Raw genomic sequence first — 17,946 nt, forward strand, 5'->3', positions numbered from 1 at the left:
GCTCTTATTTAATGTATGTAGTATTTAAGAAAATCTAATGTAGAATCATTTAAATAAGTTTCAAGTTTAAAACTGTGTAATTATGGTATGTGGGTACCTTACTGTACTAGTATGTGATTAGGTACTCTAAATTCACCCCTTGCCATATAATAAGCATTAAATTATTCTGCTCTGGGATTTTGTAGCAGCCAGTAGTCCAGGAAATACTGCATGAATAACAAAGGATTTGAAGGAACCTACTGTGTTAGACAATTCTGAATGCAAATGTCATTCAGCCAGTCCAGAAAGTGAAATTAAAAAGAGGCTGGTTTCAACAACCAGTGATCCAGCAGATGCCTCTAAATTCACTATGGAAGTCAACCTTTGCAGGTTGACCCTGACATTAACATTAGTGCAAATCTGACCAGATCTTGAACATGCTGTGTGTTCAAAACAACCTAAAGTGGGATCAGAACTTTAAGTGATTGTAAATGAAGAGTGGCTAAAAATGCATACAACTCTCTGGAATTTGTTGTGCTTTTACTTTGAAGGCAACACGCCCAACCGGAAGTGGTTCATATTCAGTTCTTGTTGCCTTTCGCGGATCCGAGGGAGCCGAAAAACCGACACTCATACCTGCTGGACTTTAGTAACGGGGTTGAAAGCTGTTTTTCTGGTTCTCTAAGTATGGCAGTGAGCTGTAGACTTATTTCAGACCCTGGCTGGACTGTTGCAAGAGAAAGGATGTTTTGTTGCTAACCGCAACGAAGAGCGGAAGTGGCTCAGCCAAAACACGGAGTGGTCCAGACGCCGCTGATTTATTGTCTTGTGCATCGTGGAGAGAAGATCTTCTTGAAGTTTGTAACAGAAATCAACTCAAAAGGCACTTCGGCAGACAGGTAAGATAAAAATGTGGTCCAACTAAACCACAGACTGGTAACTTTAGGTCAGTAATCATGTTGGAAAGCTAACTAAGTTAGCTAGCTGGAGGAGTCGGTGTCCGACGTTGGCTGAATATTTTGACACTTTAATTAATGTTTCTCTTCATAACTCTGGCGAATGAAAATAATTTGATTCAAATGTATTCAACAGTATTTTTCACATGTGTGTTAGTAATTTTATCTTCCGGCTAGACAGCAGCGTGATGGACTACTTGCGTTAGCTTTGTGTTAGCCAAACTCGGTAAAGCTGCTAACTTACAACTTCTAAATATAACGATGCTCATCTGCTGAACTAACAACCCCGAAGAGAGAGGGGATCAGAGGCGGTGTGCACGACTGTGTGTGCCTGATTTCTCGAATTTGTGCTTGTAATCCCTCAATTGAACGTAGCTCGCATCTGTTTAAGAGCTAAAACAACGACAACTTGTTGGTGTGTAGTTTATTTTTGTAAAACTGCAGGATTATACTGTGATGGTCACGTCACGATGTGGAGGATGGCTCCTCAGATTGACTTGTTGCAGTTTAGTTTTGATAGTTAATGTGTTTGTACAAATTCAGGAAACTGGTGGTAAAGTCTTATAGGTAGGTATAGTTAAATAGAAGGTGGGCAAGCTAAGCTGAAATGCCATAACCTCTCTTATGCTGTCAAATCCCTGACTACACCGGTGATTTTCTGATTTAAATGATTAGTTGATTAGTTTTACCCTGACCCTATGGGTTGGAACAGCCTCTTTACATTTTTACTAATGAAACCCACCTGCAGGAAGTGTCTTCTATGGCCTTTCAGTTAAACCCAAAAATATTGAAGTGAGACAACTGGTTATTGTGCATTTAAGAGGTTTTAAACCTCAACCATTCTAGGTCATCTTTATTTTGAAGCACGACAGTCATCAAACAACAAGTAATCATCAAAACAGTTTGACTGCTTGTCAAACTACCTCCAGTAGTGTCTTGGCACTAAACCAATGACCTGTTCACCAATCAGTGCACCAACATTAGCACCTAGTATAATGCATATTAAAACATGTAGCTGCTGCATAGCATCAACTTTTTCATTTCTCAATTCTGTCACTTACAGGTTGACGCTATAGTTTCTAACTACAACATTCTCTATTACAATTGTTATGTTTTTTTAATTCGTTTTTGATTTACATTTCCAAATCGTTGAAAATTGTGAGCAAACAGGAACTGTCAGTATTGTTGCTTTATTGTTAAAACTACTGATAATTATACTTGAGCTTCCTCATACTTTATTTAACTCCTATGGCTGTTTGCCAACAACATGTTGGAGCAAAACATGACTTTGATGAGCTCATATGGCCCCAAGATCACTCTGGGTTGTGGGAATGTTTGTGGCTTCCCCTTTAAAGGGCACAGTTTTGTTGAACATGAATGGAAGCTTATCATTATTTCTGCAGTTGTTGTTTTTGCATACAGTTGCACTGTAGAGAAATTGCATGTGTGGATGGTGCTTTGCATGAAGTTTTATGGTATCCTACATTGTACCGTGTTTTCCTGTTGAGTTGTGTGTGTTTGTATAAAACCCCTTCAGGGATGGGAGATGGCAAACTATCTGTGCTGTGGTATGAGCCATCGGTTCATGCTATGTACTGTACTGTAAACATTAAATCAAACATGTAATAGCTTTACTCAGTAATGATGGGACTTTCAGGCTACAGTACAAGCATAATTGGGACTCCCATTAAAAGTACACACATTATGTATTCAGTTGAATTATTGTGTTTTTTTACAACGTTCGTTCACAGTATTTTATTAAACGTTCTGTTTTCTTATCTTCACTAGGTGCCATGAGCAGTGAGCTGAACGTGCCCATGGGCTCCCCAGCCCCAGGGGTCTCTGAGCGGGCTCCAGACGGTGGGGGGATGGATTACAGGGACTGGGTGCGGCGAAGTTACTTGGAACTGGTCAGCTCCAACCATCATTCGGTGCAGGCCCTGTCCTGGAGGAAACTCTACCTGAGCCGGGCCAAACTGAAGGCCTCAAGCAGAACCTCTGCACTGCTTTCTGGCTTTGCAATGGTGAGTTTATTCACATTTATGTCTAATATCAGTACAAAGGACCTTCTTAAAGTTCCTAGCTGTTGGTTATTAATATTTGATCATATTACAGAGTTTTTAGTAGATGTTTCATTTTTTGTTTCCACGTAACTGGGGGTTTCTTTTTTCATTTTAGATAATTAAATACACTGCAGTTACTTGTATGCAAAATGGAACTGTGGTTGTGGGCAGAAGCTGGATGTTTCCTGTTTGTGCCACAGTGTTTATCTGTTGTACATTTTAAATATGTTGGAAACAGCCACTGTGGTTTTCTGACTTTTAAATAGTGACCTCTTTCAGTTAGTGTCCGTGTTATGTTCGTTAGTCTGCAATAGATACAATACCCACTGGCCTCAAAATTATTTCAACTAAAAAATGAAATCTCCAGCAACAGTTGCAGATTATCAAACAACTTCATTATTAGTCCAGTGAGTTTTGACTTGTGGTGCTGACAGATGAAACCCGACAGAGATGTGAACGAGGCATGGAGCAAATTTAGAACACCCCATTTTTTGAGGAAAGAAATATATAAATATATAATATTAATATATAATATATAAATAAAGTCACCCAACACTGACCCAGAACCAGAGAATGGTTAAACTGCTGATTGTTTATCAGATTTCTCCACAGTCTAGTCTTTAGCTACCTTTACTGATAGCTGAAGTATAAATAACATTTTGAGCTCTGTGATTTGATGATTCTTATAGAAATTTGCCTTTTTCAGATGACTTCTCCCTGATATTTCCTTGTGTCTGTGTTTTTGATACCTCTGATTTTTAGTGACCAGTGTACTGTAACTCTTACATCAGTGTCACAAAATATAATACAATGTTCACATAGTAACCTGAAAATTTGGAATTACTCATGAATAACTATTTTACTGTTTACCAAAGGTGGCCATGGTGGAGGTGCAGCTGGAGATGCAGTACAGTTACCCTCGGGTGCTCCTCATTGCCTTCAGTGTGTGCACCACCGTGCTGGTGGCGGTGCACCTCTTTGCTCTGCTGATCAGCACCTGCATCCTGCCCAACGTGGAGGCCGTCAGCAACATCCACAACCTCAACTCCGTCAGCGAGTCGCCCCACGAGCGCATGCACTACTACATTGAGCTGGCCTGGGGTTTTTCAACAGCTCTGGGTATCCTGTTGTTTTTAGTAGAGGTGATGCTCCTCTGCTGGATCAAGTTCTTGCCTTTAGACAAAAACCCCACACCTGTACCCACCACACCTTTACCACAAGACATCGGCTGGCAGGCTGCATTGGCCTCCACCATCATCATGGCCCCGGTGGGGGTGATTTTTGTGGTGTTCACCATACACTTTTACCGCTCGCTGGTGCGTCACAAGACGGAGCGACACCACCAGGAGATTGAAGAACTGCACAAGATTAAAGTGCAGCTGGATGGCCAAGAGCGGGGCCTCCTGACTGTGTGACAACATGATGTCAGATTGAGAAGCGTCTTTCTATCCCATATTTATCGGTTCATTTTCTTTCTCTGACATTTGTTCCGGTCATTGTTATTGTCTCGCTTGAACTCACAAGCAGTGAGCTTTAAAGCTCCTCCTTTTGCAGCACAAATCGCAGACACGCGTCAGACTGCTAATTTATTCTTAAGGTAAAGTTGCGTTGCAGAATTTGTGCAGAGACCTTGTCTGTGCTTTAGAGCTGTACTGGTCAAAACTAGTGTAAAGGTTTACAGAAAAAGGGCTATTATGTTAAATGTGCCATTTTATTTCATTTTTTGTATTTTCATGCTATGGTTGGGTTCTGATAGTGCTTCTTGTAATAGGTTGGTAAATTATTTGTGTGACCTCTTTAGCCACTGCTGGCCTTAATTTTTGCCAGAATTAAGCCAATGAGCAGTTAATACCACAAGTAACCTGCCCTAATGATTGATTATTGTGCCCTTTGGAAGCTGGTGTCTGCTCAGCCAAAGATTATTTAGGGAGACGAGTAATCAGATCCTCCAGTTACTGGAAGTGTCACTAAATGAGTGCCAAAGTAAGTTTTACGGATTCAGTATGTTAGATAAAAATTTCAGAAATCAGAAATTCAAATGTACATACTAATGTAAACAGGGTTTGGTGTCACTGTTTTGTTTTTGTTTTTTACATTTAAAACATTGCGTCTTTGTGCAAATAGCTTCTGTTGTCTTTTACGAAGACCACAGAACCTGCGCAAAAGGTGTCAAACCAGTCAGTCCTGCATAATGATGCTGCTAATAGCGCTTAACTGTGAATGTGTTACTGTCCAAATATAGTTCTGCCTTACAGGATTATTGCCTTTTATGAACTGCTGTTTAGCTAAAGGCCATAACACAAGCAAACCTTTTCCTGGAGACGTAGTTAAGTGTGACACACTGAACTGGACCAAGGCCCAGAGAGCTGGAGAAACAGTCCAAATAGTGAAGAGTATGACATGAGGATTGACAACAATTACAGTAGATGTATTCAGTGTGATCTCCAGTGTATATAATACTCCCAACAAGTGCAGGTTAACTGAAAGATGAGATCAGAGGACAGTATGTTACTGAAAGGAAACTGTACCAGCTTAATCACATTCCAAATAAGATGACCAAAGTATTGCTCTGTTGTTCGATTATTGCTTCTCAAAACAAAAAGTGCACTGTAGTTTAGCTGTACAGTGAGTGACTGCCAGGGTTCTTATCAAAGACTGTGTGGCTCTGTGTTGTTTGTGAATGTGTGCTTCTTAAATTAATACTGCAGAGGTCAAGGAAAAATAAAATCACAGCTACAAACTTCAAAAATAAAAACGTATTTAAGTTCTCACTGTGTCTGTTGTGTCTAATCATTCAAAAGCTGGACATGCCAAACTGGACACCTTATTTTTGTGGGAGAACAAGTAGCTGTGTTAACACAACCATAGGTCAATTGTAGCTTTCTACATCATCACATGGATTTGAAATAAATAATCTAAATGGGCTTTAAGTGGCAGCTTTGATTTAAAGGTTTGATCAAAGCTAGTAGATCACAATATCACAAACATAAGGAAAAGGGGACATGTCCCCTGGGAAAGGAGAGAGTGGGTGAAGTAACTTACCAAATAGGACGGGCATTTGCCACCAGGAGATTACTCAGGTAATGGAGTTCGTAGGGAAGGACATGAAGCCTCTTCAAGAAAAGACAAACACTGAGTGAGAGAGTATATGGAGCTGCAGAGAACATGGTAAATAATACAGCATAGAGGGAACTTAAAAAATATATTTAAAAAAAACATATATTTGCTTGGTTTCTTGTATGATTCAGACCTAAAAGTCAAATAACAATGAACTGAGATGTTTAAGTTTAAAGCAGCTACCCTTTGCGTTGGCAACAAATTTGCATGTTTTTGCTTATCTCTGTACCAGTTTCACGTTTTTTTCCAGCTCTTTTAACAGAGTGCCCATCTCAGCTGGTTTTAGGCCGGATGATGGTGGAGGCCAGGTGATGTGATGAAGATCCCCACGCTCTTTCTAGGCCAGATGAGGTGCGCTTGGGTCATCGTCCTGTTGACAAACAGTGTCAGCAGCGAAGCACCCCCACCACTTCGTCCATGCAGATCCACTCACTCTTCTTTGCAACTCAGTGGTGCAGAAACAAACCTCAAAGACAGTCCACACACTTACACACAGCACATTTTCAATGACATAAGACTGATAGGTGGGATCACACCTCCTCTCTGTCTCCTTTACATCTTCATATTTGACTAATTGCAGGACAACAGCTCGGTGACGACAGAGCTAATCTGAAAATGACCCTTTTTCCTTGTTAATCACTCTGCTTACTGTTACTGCACCAACTTCTCTGATCTCTACAAATGCAAACAATGCAGACAAACACAGACTGAAGTTTAGGTAGGGTCCCTTTACCTTTTGTTTCCCCCCCTTCTGTTCCCTTGGCCCCTGTGAAACCTCTGCACGTCCCTGCAGCTCAGTGACTGATTGATCACACCTGTGACAGAACAGCAACAAACAAAAAACTAAAAAGTATACAGGTGCACATCATGCTCTTTTGGAAGATAAGTGTTATAAGGAGGAAAATATCTGCTCTTTTCACAGGTTTTTAGTTTTATTCTGCAGAAAGCCACGTTCAAACAGGTCTACGCTTCAATCTGTGCGCTGGTTCTGTTTACTTCTTTTACTAATTCGTCTAAAAGATCAATTTACTCACATATCTCGTTTGTCTGGTGATGTCTTCTAGTCCATTTTATCCAACTTTCATCCGGAGGCCGTCTCCACCGTCCTGACGTGACTCGTGGTGCATTCGCTGTCACATGGCTCAAAGCTGGATGTGGGGAGTTCAAGTGCATCCGGTTTTTTGAGTTTGGTTCGAAGTTGAGAGGCAAAGACAGACTATGTATTTTACTGCTTTGCAATTTTATTTTGCCAACATTTATGCATGTATGAATCATAACCTAATACGATCTGCCGTCTGTTTGGCTGCCACTTCACCAGCCAGGCTATAAATACAGTCCAAAGCACATGGCTATGACTGAACATAAACTCACAGACCGACAAGTAGCTTTCTTTTTTTTTTTTTTGTGGCGAGCAGAGCCAAATCATGACTGATCACGTCTGTTAAACTAAGTGAAGTCAATTTAAAAACATGGGAGATGTGATCGTGTTTGGAAGAATTTCAGCCTTTACCTTAACACTGTGGTCAAGAAGCAGCCGACACACCGTGGTGGACACACCATGGATCTTTTAAAGCTTTTAGTCTTTGACAGAGTTAAGTGCTGTAAGAGAAACACAATCCTGTCCAGGATTCAGAAAACCACTAAAAGAAAACAGCTGGTCTATTAAAGCTCTGCCCGCTGCCTTCCTTCTACAAAAGTGTGTTGAAAAATAAGTAAATTCATATCTTTTTTAGATAATAAAAATAGTTTCAAACAGAGTTAGTCTAATATTGAAGCAGCTGAACTATACACATTGTGCATAAAGATTTAAACACTTCTTTACTCTTCGTATAAAATGTACTGAGTCACGTTTGCAGTTGCCATCACATTAATTAATTTGCCTGCTGCTCTGCGATCACATGAAAATAGCTAAGTACTAATGATGTAAAAAATAAAGATCACTCAAAGTTCCAAAGCAGTAAAATTTAATGACTTCCCAGTCCTGAACACAACAGAAGAAAATGAGGGAGAATTTAATTTCACTGTAAGAGACAAGACACTCCATGGCAGCACTTTTGTGTCAGTAACATGACTCCAATATTTGGCTTTGTTTCACAGATCGTGAGATGATTTTTGTTCATCTTGTTCAATCTGCAAAAGTCAGACACTCAGTACTAAATGTGGAAAATACTAATAAACTCTTGTGTTGTAAATCCTCCCTTCAAAAACTAAAATGTAGAAATGTTTTTCCCCAAGAACAGCACTTTTCAGTCTGTCTGCACTGCTGCTTTTCGGCCTGTAGAGGGCAGACGGTGCACATCATTTGCTTCATCACAGCCACTGCCCAGCTGCCAAATGCCAAATTTACAAGCAAACTTCAATGTTTAACCCAGCAACATTTTTTTAGGAGTAGAAGAAACTCTCTGAATGATGCTGGTCTTCTGCTTGCGTGCCAGCTTCTGGCAGTTATGTGGTGTTAACCCGCCCCACCCGCCCCGGCTTCACATGCACGAGCTACATATAAACTACACCTTCGAGACCTTCAAAGCCACAATAAAACACATTAAATCATATACACGGCCTCTATGAATACAGGTACAGATAATGTAGGCCATTCTCCATCTCTCTGGAAGTGTGGATCATACATGGTTATTTGTGCCTCTTACAAATTTAGATGCACTGATGAACTAAATTAAATTGACTGAAAAGCCAAAATGCCATTTTAACTCAAGAAACATTTGTATGTCCCTCACGGCAAATGCAAGTAAATCAGTTACTTAATTTGCAAGATAAACATCTCAGATTCTTCTATAATTGAAACACTTTGACGTTTTTTTAAGTTACAGCTTTAGAATAAAACGTACAACGTCAGGCCGATGAGACCAGTCGTTTACATGCTGAGTCTTTCTCTGAGCCAAGAAAAAAAAAGTAACAGCTTGAGGTTACTAATGCCCTTTCAGATAAAAGCAGATACAATATAAAGGTAATAACAAATGTTCTGTTGATCTGTTGATCTGTTTCTGAAAAAGTCTAGAGACAAGATAAGACACAAAATTATTAGACAATACTTCTCTGGTATACCAGTACTCTGAAAGCTGCTAAAGTCAAAAACTGCTACCATTGGGTTGAGCACCACAACCATGAATCTACTCATTTGTGCAAAAGACATCTGATATCAAATGAATGAAACGGACACGCTGTGCATCTGTACGAACCAATAACAGCAACACAAAGAAAACAAGTAAGTCGTCATGCAGTTGAAGGACTAGCATCACATAGTAAGGCAACTGAACATCTCGGTTGGCTCCTTCTGCCTGAGAGCACCACGAAAAACCCTGCTGAGGACAGATCATTCATCCCATCGTGACAGAAATCTGTTAAAGAGCTTTTTGGTGTTTTGGCAGCTGAACGTGTCACTGTGGGTTGTCGAGGGTTGGGGTTTACACCACATGCTGGAAGGATCTGATTAATCAGACACAAATGAGCAGCTCTGGGGGTGAGGAGGTTTTGGACAGGGTTGCTGGAGTGTCTCTGAAATTCGATTTAATTTTTTTTCTTTTCCACCAAAATGTCTGTTCCTAGCTTGAGGCTATGTGACAAGTCACTTCAAAGTGAACTTCTTTAAAACTGAAGCTCTTCATTTCCTTCTGCTTCTTTCCACATTAACATCAGCGTCTGTGTTTATGCACAGTTTGTCCCGATTAACTGAATATTCGTAAGTTCATACACCCACCAAAACTTCAAGACGCCAAGCCACAGAGTACAAAACACAAAGGAAAACAAGTGAAATCATAAACTTGACAGCTAACATAGCTTATAATAAGTCTAGGGCAAAAAAAAAAAAGAGAACAAGTAGTGGGGTTGGTGAATTAAGTAGCTTTCTGACAACATGTGCGGGCTATCGCTTTGTGCACTGAGGTCCGTTCTGCATGCCGGCCTTCCTGATAGGAAACTCTCCTGCGTGACCTGATTCCAAGGTTGGGATGTACAAGACGACCAGGAGCTTTACACTCTGAAGCTCTCGCCTTTACCGTCAATGTGGCGCAGACGCAGGTAGACGTCGGTGCCAATGCCCTGCATAGACTGTATGGACAGCGAGCCGCCCAAGTACTCAGCGTAGGCCCTAGACGTGGGCAAGCCAAAGCCAAACCTGCAGGAGAGAAAGACAAAGCCCACATTGTTCCAAAATCTCTCAGTCAGGTTCAGATCTGGTGATTGTGAAGGACAAAGCATACAATTCATAGGTACAAGCCTTCGGCTTTCTGAGGAAGATTTACTTATGTTTCTTCAACCATTTATTCAGGTGTTTCCTTTCGTTTTCCTCCTCACAATAAACATGCATGTGTTCAGGCTTAATGTAACACTAAATGAGACGGTAGCTTGCGGTTCCCTTAATTGAATTCACATTTTCCCCTCACCTTGCATCTTTTCCCTGCGTATTAGTCTCTCCCACTAAAGATGCGTTTGGAGAGAGATGGAAAAAGAGAAGGAAAAAAATGCGAGTGTAGAGGAGCTGAGGGTTTTTGAAGACATGAGTCATCTTTTCCTCTGAACCATCGCCTGCCTCAACGTCCATGATAAATTCAGTGCGATCTGCTGCACGGAACTGGGATCCACCCAGAGATTTCAGTTTTGTGTGCGTCAAGATTTTTTTTAGTCCTGTTATTGTAAACTCTAATACAACAGTATTGTATAAATCACTTCATTTCAGTGATGAGTCAACACAAAAAGTAGGTCAAGTGTCCTTTCCTCTACTTCCTCTTTTAAATGCTGAACAAAGACATTCTGCAGCCTAATGTTCTTACCCATGCATAGGGCTGGAGTGGTTTCCACTGTTGGTAATGGTGTTGAAGAGGTTGCTCATGCGCGGATCCTGTGCGCTCTCCTCAGCTGTGCTGAAGTGGTAGTCCATCACCTTGTCTATTATATTGTGAGGTATCCCGCCACCACGGTCTGAGATCCTAGAAAGAATAAAACATCTTCTGTGGTAGCTCTGAAATCCTAATGCTAGAAATTCACAGATGTTCACAGAACCGACATGTAGTCACTCACCTGATTATAAAATCAATGTCATTATTGGCAATGGTGACAACCACATCGGGCACATTGTATGGCGTGTCCAGATGGCTTTCCATTGTAGCCCTGAAGAGACACATACAACAGATGGATGTCAAGAGGGATAAAATATTGAGTGTCCAAAAAACTGTGCTCTCATCTTAACATTGTTTTTTGTACTAAAAACACAAACATGTTGACAAATGTAATGACTAAATCTGCTTCTCTCATATAACAACTGATGAATGAATTGTCATTTCAGAAGGAAACTGGTAATACTAACACATCTGACTGTGCTCCGACTGTACTTTACTGTTCTTTTAGCTGATTTAAACACTACAGACCTATGACTTGACACTTTAATGTTGAATCACTTCATTTCAAATTGAATATGCTGAAGCCTCAAAACCAAACAAACAAAAAAAAAATCTGAAACTTCAAATAGTCATATGCATACTGGTGATAAAGTTACCTCATGGCATTCTTGAGGAGCTCAGGGAGGATGTAATCCAGAGGCAGAGGGATGAAAGGGAAGCGAGCTGCCACGTGCCCGTTAATCCTCACCCTGGGTGAGTTACCGTACTGGTGCTCACACAGGCGTCTGATGGACCAGAGGAACACATGAAAATGTATAAATGTATAAACTCAGGTTGTGTTAAAGCTGTTCGTGCTGTTGAGTACTTGTACTGTAAATCCAGCCTTGGTCACAGTGCTCACCCGATTTGTGCTATTATGGCTAAAACTGCCACTTTTGTTAAGCTCAGCTACATCACAGATGAATTATGACAAATCCACTGCGCTGCAATTACATTCCATCATTCACCTGCTCTACACTTTCCCACAACAAACAACAAATAACTTCCTTGTCACCAAATCGCTCACTGATTACTCCACGCATTTTAGGAAACACTTTTTGTAAACTCACTAAAAGTCACCGACTCCGACAAGGTCATTTGATAAGATTACATAAGGTAAACATGAACGATAGCTCATATCTCATTCACAGCTCGAGGCGCTACGACATGTATGTTGCTGAGAGTTTATCAGGTGAACTCTGACTTCTCTCAGTCAACAGAGGGCTCATACAGAAAGTCATCTAAAAGTGATAAATAAACAAAGACATGGGACTCAACACTCACCTGGCAAAATCCACCCACTTCTCAATGATCTTTTTGGGCGAGAGACGCCTGCATATGATCCCAACGAAATCAGGCTGGAGTGAATACAGAAATAATTCAGTTTAGTCAAAGACAGGAAACTACAATTTTTTAAAAGTTGAATCACAGAGACAGACAGACGTTTTCTTCATGGAGGGCAAGATGGTGCGTGGCCAGCATTCGGATTCCCAGACGGGAGCACAACGTTGTATCCAGGAAGTTTCGGACGATTGCCTCATCCTGCAAAGATGTAAGAAAAATGATTTGTGCATCCCGGTTGAAACTCACAGAACAGCTCCATAACATAACAGCTGCCGCAAACCCATCAAATAAAAGAACAATTTACTTCAAAACTATTCGTAGATTGTAAATACTAACAAAGGTTTGATTCTGTTTCTATAGGTTTGGCGCAGTTCTTACCTGGATGTGTCTGCGACACTCCCTGAAGCCCTGTGCCAGCATAGTGACCACGTCTTTGTGGTCGTCCAGCAGCTGCTGCACCAGCTTACAGAAACGGACCGCCACGTCCTGATCCGTTATCTGTCAACAAGTGAGCATAGTTCACATCTATCCATATCCTTTACAGGCTTAAGGCACACTCATTGTATATCTCAAATAGGCATGTCATAGACCATAAATTCTTAAACAGAGTTCTTTTATTTATGTCAAATATGTTTTTATCAACAATCAATCATTTGTTGTACTGATGAAAGTAGTGCTGTGTACTGTTGTAGTTGCGGAGTACTATTCAGCATCACCTGTTACAAATTAAACATCTTTTGACCTCTTTTAATAAGAAAAAACTATTTATCAACCCATTTTACTGTTTAGAACTATTAATAGTCAACTTTTGTTTATTCTTAGTTTTCTTCTGATCCGTTTGTCTGTCAAACTCTACATAAATTAAATCCATTGTGATATGTTGCTCTAAACATAAAAACATGCAGGATGCTGCGTGCTTTGAAATTTTAAGACTGTTTGTGTTTGTTCTGGCACAGAAAGCCAGAGGGCAACTTTTCATTCATATGAAGCATTTATACATAGATGGCTTATACAGAGCAAAATAAAGAACATGCTCAACAGGTCTACAGTATTACACTTAGATTAGTTGGCACAGAAACAAGTCAAAATATTTGACTTGTTTGCACAGACTGTTCCCTGCCATTGTCAGCGGAAAAACATAACAGATAAACATGTGCACGTTCTGTAACTGAATCCTCGCTGAGAGTATAATTAATCAGCTTTTCTTATATTAAAAAAAAAATTATATACACAATAACAAGAAAGTAATAATGTTATCTATTAACTTTTTAATGATGATTATCAAATGGCTGGATTGTTTTGCTGATCTAATCAGACTTGTTACATTTTTAAATTTGAACATTTATGAAATGTAGGAGGTCTTTTATTCAATTTACTAGAGTTGGTTAGAGCTCCAGCTGAACAGCAAGTTTCCAATCGGCTCATCGACCGGCTGACAGATCGACCTGTCCTTTAGCTGCAACGTGCAAAACAATCAAAAGCCTAGACAGCACATGTTCACACACTTCCTGTTTGCGGTCATAACATGAAGCCACTCCCTTTAAAAATTAAGTAATTGAGCTCATGACCCTGTGTGTGAATGTAGGACACTCACCGGGGGAAAGTCACTAAGCATGTGGTAGGCTCTGATGTACAGTTCATGCTGTAAGAAAGCAGAGGAGAGGTGGAGAGAGCTGCAGTTAGTCTGATTCTCTGTGACCGTCCATCCAACCAGAAAACATCACACCACCCGCACTGGCCCCCGACTGGGCCTCACAGCACTGACAACTTCACACGTGGCTTACATTATACAGTAGAACATTTCAGGATGCCTCAATGGGATGAATTTGAGCTTCGTTCTCCAGCTGAACTGGAATGTATTTAGGTGATTAATATCTGTATCAGCTAAAACTCAAAATCTGCTCCTGCTGTTGTTGTCTTTTTGATGAAGGAGCTGATTGAGTGAGTTAACCCACTTCCACCAACGTTAACGTCTGGCGTCGCACAAAAGGAGCTACGCTGTGCACAATCGCCACAGCGGAGCCCTGTGATACCAGAAAGGAAGGAATCTAGGTAAAAGTTCATCAGCAGCGACATGTGCAGAGGAGCTGAATCGGTTTTGAATGGCCTGCAGGAAAACAGACTGAGAGAGCACAGTGTTCCCACACGCAGACCGAGGAGACAATCAGACATTCTCAGTGAAAACAAAACAATATGATACATGTTTATGTATCATTTAACCGCCTGAGTCTGCATGCAACAAAATCTGCTGCTTTTCTCTGTAGCAGAGTGCTCTGTGGGTTTTATTAGCAGGGGTTTTCAAACACTGTACTGCTGGTATTTTAAAGAGTTCACCTGAAGACACAGGGTCTTTGAAAACCTTCAAAAGTAGAAATCTGGGCCACTCAAAAGCTAAAGAGAAATTTCTGAATATAACAAAACTGCAGATCTGACAAATGCACTTCCTGTTTTATTTTTTTATTGTGATTCCAACAAACCACATGTTTGCACTTCTTTTTTATGTCACTACAATCCAGATACTGAATACTGAAGGTTGGCCCATATCTCATACTGTGTTATACACACACTTGCAGGAGAAAACAACAGCAGATGTTCACAACAGAAGTGGCTCCTCCTGCCTCCCTGTCGCTGTGTTTACATTGAGTAAGTGGCTGCTTTTATAGCAAGGGAACAAAACACTAACGCTGTGATTAGTGCACTACCTCCTAAGCCACACCCAAACCTTCCCACTGTATAAAACAGAAACGGCAACAGCTGCTGTACTTGCTGTTTGAAAGCACCTAGAGAGCACTTCACTCCTTTCATTAAAAGACTTTCATATGCAATGGTCACTTTCTCATCATAATTTATACTGCAGGGCTGATGCCCTCTCACTTTGGTGAAAATGTTTTCTTACCACTTGAAGGATGGTGGGGTTGCAGCCAATGATGAAGGGCAAATTACGGAAACCTTTGATTCGATGGGCAATTCGTACAGGCAGCTCTTTGTGTAGGTACTTGGCACTGCTCTGAGGTCACACACACACACACACACAGATAAGTGGAAAGGAAGCGGGTGAGATCAATGAACTTCTCGTTAAACTCTTGGCAGTTCCTTCAATGTGACTGAGATATTTACCAAGATGTGGTGTCCGTCAGCAGACTTCCCAGAATACAGCAGGGTGGCTAAAGTCAGCCGCACCGAGGCCTGGGGAGACATTAACATGTATGATCGTATCCACATTCACAGTCAGAACTACACCATAGGGACCAGAAAAGACGAAACACCTGCAATGTTACACACTTACTTGAAGTTAATAACAAATCTAACCAGACATTTAACACTTTCAATACTTGGCACATTTCAGTAGCCAATAAATTATTAAATAAAACAGCAATGGTGAGGCTCTATTTTAATGCAGTGCATTAGACCTGTAGGCCCAGTTCCTACGTGAAAGCCACCACGTGCTGTATAAACACTAATTTCTTTGTGCAGGGAGGTGTCCAGGTTCAGCCAGAGGAACTCAATAATCCCTGTGAAATCAGCAATGATGAATCACGGGGTAGTGGCTGAATTGTCTGGGTACTAATTACATCACAAATTTAACGAGCACTGTTGCGCAACACAATTATGTTTAACACCACTCCATGACAGACAGAATAACGAGTCTCATTCATGTAAGCTTAATCAGTCTTGGTGTGCATCTGTAGCCTCTATCTTTTATACACAACAAAAAAATATCCTAATGAAAATTAGAAATGCATTGGCCCTGCTGTGACACTGTAAATGTTTGCTTAAGTGCAGAAAGGTAGAAGTGTGCAGAAGTGTTTTACATGCACACTGTGCACAGGAGGGCAAATAGGTCAAAAGGTCACGTAAACGATTATAGCCACCTTACTGGGGGCATTAGCATCCAGAGCAGGGCCAATACAACCTAAGGTTTCCTTTTTTTTTTTAACTCTTTACTTCTACTGAATCCCCCAGAGAAAGAGAAACCAGCTGGGAACCACTGCACTGGATTAACATGTGAATTCAAGTCATGAGACATGAGCTGCTGCAGCTGCAGCTGCTGCGGACCACAATAGGGCAAATGTGTAGTTTAATTAGCAGGAAACACTCTGCAAGAGCGATATCTGCACTTATTCCTTAGCATGATAGATCGAACTTTCTTTGAAAACGTAAATATACAACTAAATATTTTCGAGAATGGAAAATGATCCAGAGAGTTATGATGGCTTCCCACGACTGGAGTCAAGTCAACCTCCATCGCTGAAAAAGAAACGCTGCTGGTCGATCTTAAGCCATCTATTGTTAGCTAAAGTGCAAACGACAGCTTGTAATTGCCTGATTTATTCCTCCATTGGTGATAATAAACTAATGTGTTGCCAGGATTTTCGCTTTATAGCTGATAGCTAAATTCACGTTAGCTAAACATTATGTCCTCATGAAGCTGCATTCAAGTGCTCGGGAGCAACTCGGGTTGAGCTCATGTAACGACCTCGGTGTCATCGATTTATTTAATATATGTGTATTGTAAATAATATAATGTCATAAAATAGATAATCCCAATGTCACTGATAATTTTGTGATGTTACATTCACCTGTTTTACTCGATGTTAGCTAGCTAACATGAAGAAAGAAACACATCCACTAATAGCTTTATCCAGTTATAAAATAAAGTCGATGTCCATCCTTAAAGTATCTCTATACCGATTTAAAATATTAATTAATTTAGCTCATTAGCTGTGAACGCGAACAAAGGTGATCCCAGCTGAGGTAAGTCATCTTTACTGCCTTTTCCGTGTCCTTGAACGCAGCACAAACGGTGCTAGCGGCTAACGTTAGCGTCTTGCTACCGCTAGCTTCCCCCCGCGGAGCCGCAGCGGTGAGACCACCGGTGACACCACCGGTGACACCGGGGAAGTGGCCGCTCTCCTACCTTTTCTGCCGAGGCGTCAATTGCTGACTGGTTGTAAAACGATGTCACCGTCTTTGACCGCTCCCTCGCCAACTCTGAGAACCCCTGCATGGAGGACGTGGAGCGAAATCTCCGGTTGTCCGTGTTTGACATCAGCGGCACTGTTTTTGTAGCCGGGGCCAGCAAGAGGCTGCCGAACCGCGGCCTCACCCCGCGGGTAGCGCCGGTCAGCATCTCTACGGCTTTACTCGCCAGTCCAGGACGCATGTGGAGACGACGTGTGTGTGTGTGTGTACAGGTCCCGTACTAGCACTTATATTTTGTGGCTGCTACGAGGCCATCAGGGTCGCGTCGTCATGTTGCACAAAGGCACAGATCAGAATACAGTAGGGAGTCGGTACAGAAAGGGCTTTGTACACAGCGGCCAGTGGGGAGAGAGAGCGAAGCGGCGACGACATGACGGCCGAGCCAATCAGTCGTCCAGAGGCGGAGCGACACCCCATCTTCACCGCGGCCTCCACCCACACTGCTGCTTTACTGTAAGGAGCCGCTCGGTAAACAACTCTTCCCACTATTACAGATGAGGTATGGGCTCAAGGGGATGCAGCACGTTTTCAGCTCCACAGTCCGGTTCAGTGTTAAGTTTGTGAATCCCTCTCTGTATTAATTACAAATGAAACAGCATATTCTAGATAATTATA

At 41.3% G+C, this 17,946-nt stretch overlaps 2 protein-coding genes across 2 annotated transcripts; one reads left to right on the forward strand and one right to left on the reverse strand.

The window, feature by feature from the left end:
• Nucleotides 1–549: 549 nt before the first annotated feature.
• Nucleotides 550–5,769, forward strand: orai2 (ORAI calcium release-activated calcium modulator 2). The gene is made up of 3 exons (XM_026371000.1): nt 550–878; nt 2,724–2,959; nt 3,874–5,769. Exons 2-3 carry the CDS (start codon nt 2,729–2,731, stop codon nt 4,411–4,413), a joined length of 771 nt encoding a protein of 256 aa, XP_026226785.1. The 5' UTR covers nt 550–878; nt 2,724–2,728; the 3' UTR covers nt 4,414–5,769.
• A 2,287-nt stretch (nt 5,770–8,056) lies between these two features.
• bckdk (branched chain ketoacid dehydrogenase kinase) lies at nt 8,057–17,664 on the reverse strand. The gene is made up of 11 exons (XM_026370999.1): nt 17,267–17,664; nt 15,466–15,534; nt 15,245–15,355; nt 13,943–13,990; nt 12,727–12,846; nt 12,448–12,546; nt 12,289–12,362; nt 11,622–11,750; nt 11,147–11,236; nt 10,900–11,055; nt 8,057–10,244 (listed from the first exon to the last, which is right to left on the reverse strand). Exons 1-11 carry the CDS (start codon nt 17,510–17,512, stop codon nt 10,100–10,102), a joined length of 1,287 nt encoding a protein of 428 aa, XP_026226784.1. The 5' UTR covers nt 17,513–17,664; the 3' UTR covers nt 8,057–10,099.
• Between the last annotated feature and the right edge of the window lie 282 nt (nt 17,665–17,946).

This window comes from Anabas testudineus, chromosome 14, assembly GCF_900324465.2.
Source record: "Anabas testudineus chromosome 14, fAnaTes1.2, whole genome shotgun sequence".
In the NCBI taxonomy this organism is placed as follows: domain Eukaryota; kingdom Metazoa; phylum Chordata; class Actinopteri; order Anabantiformes; family Anabantidae; genus Anabas; species Anabas testudineus.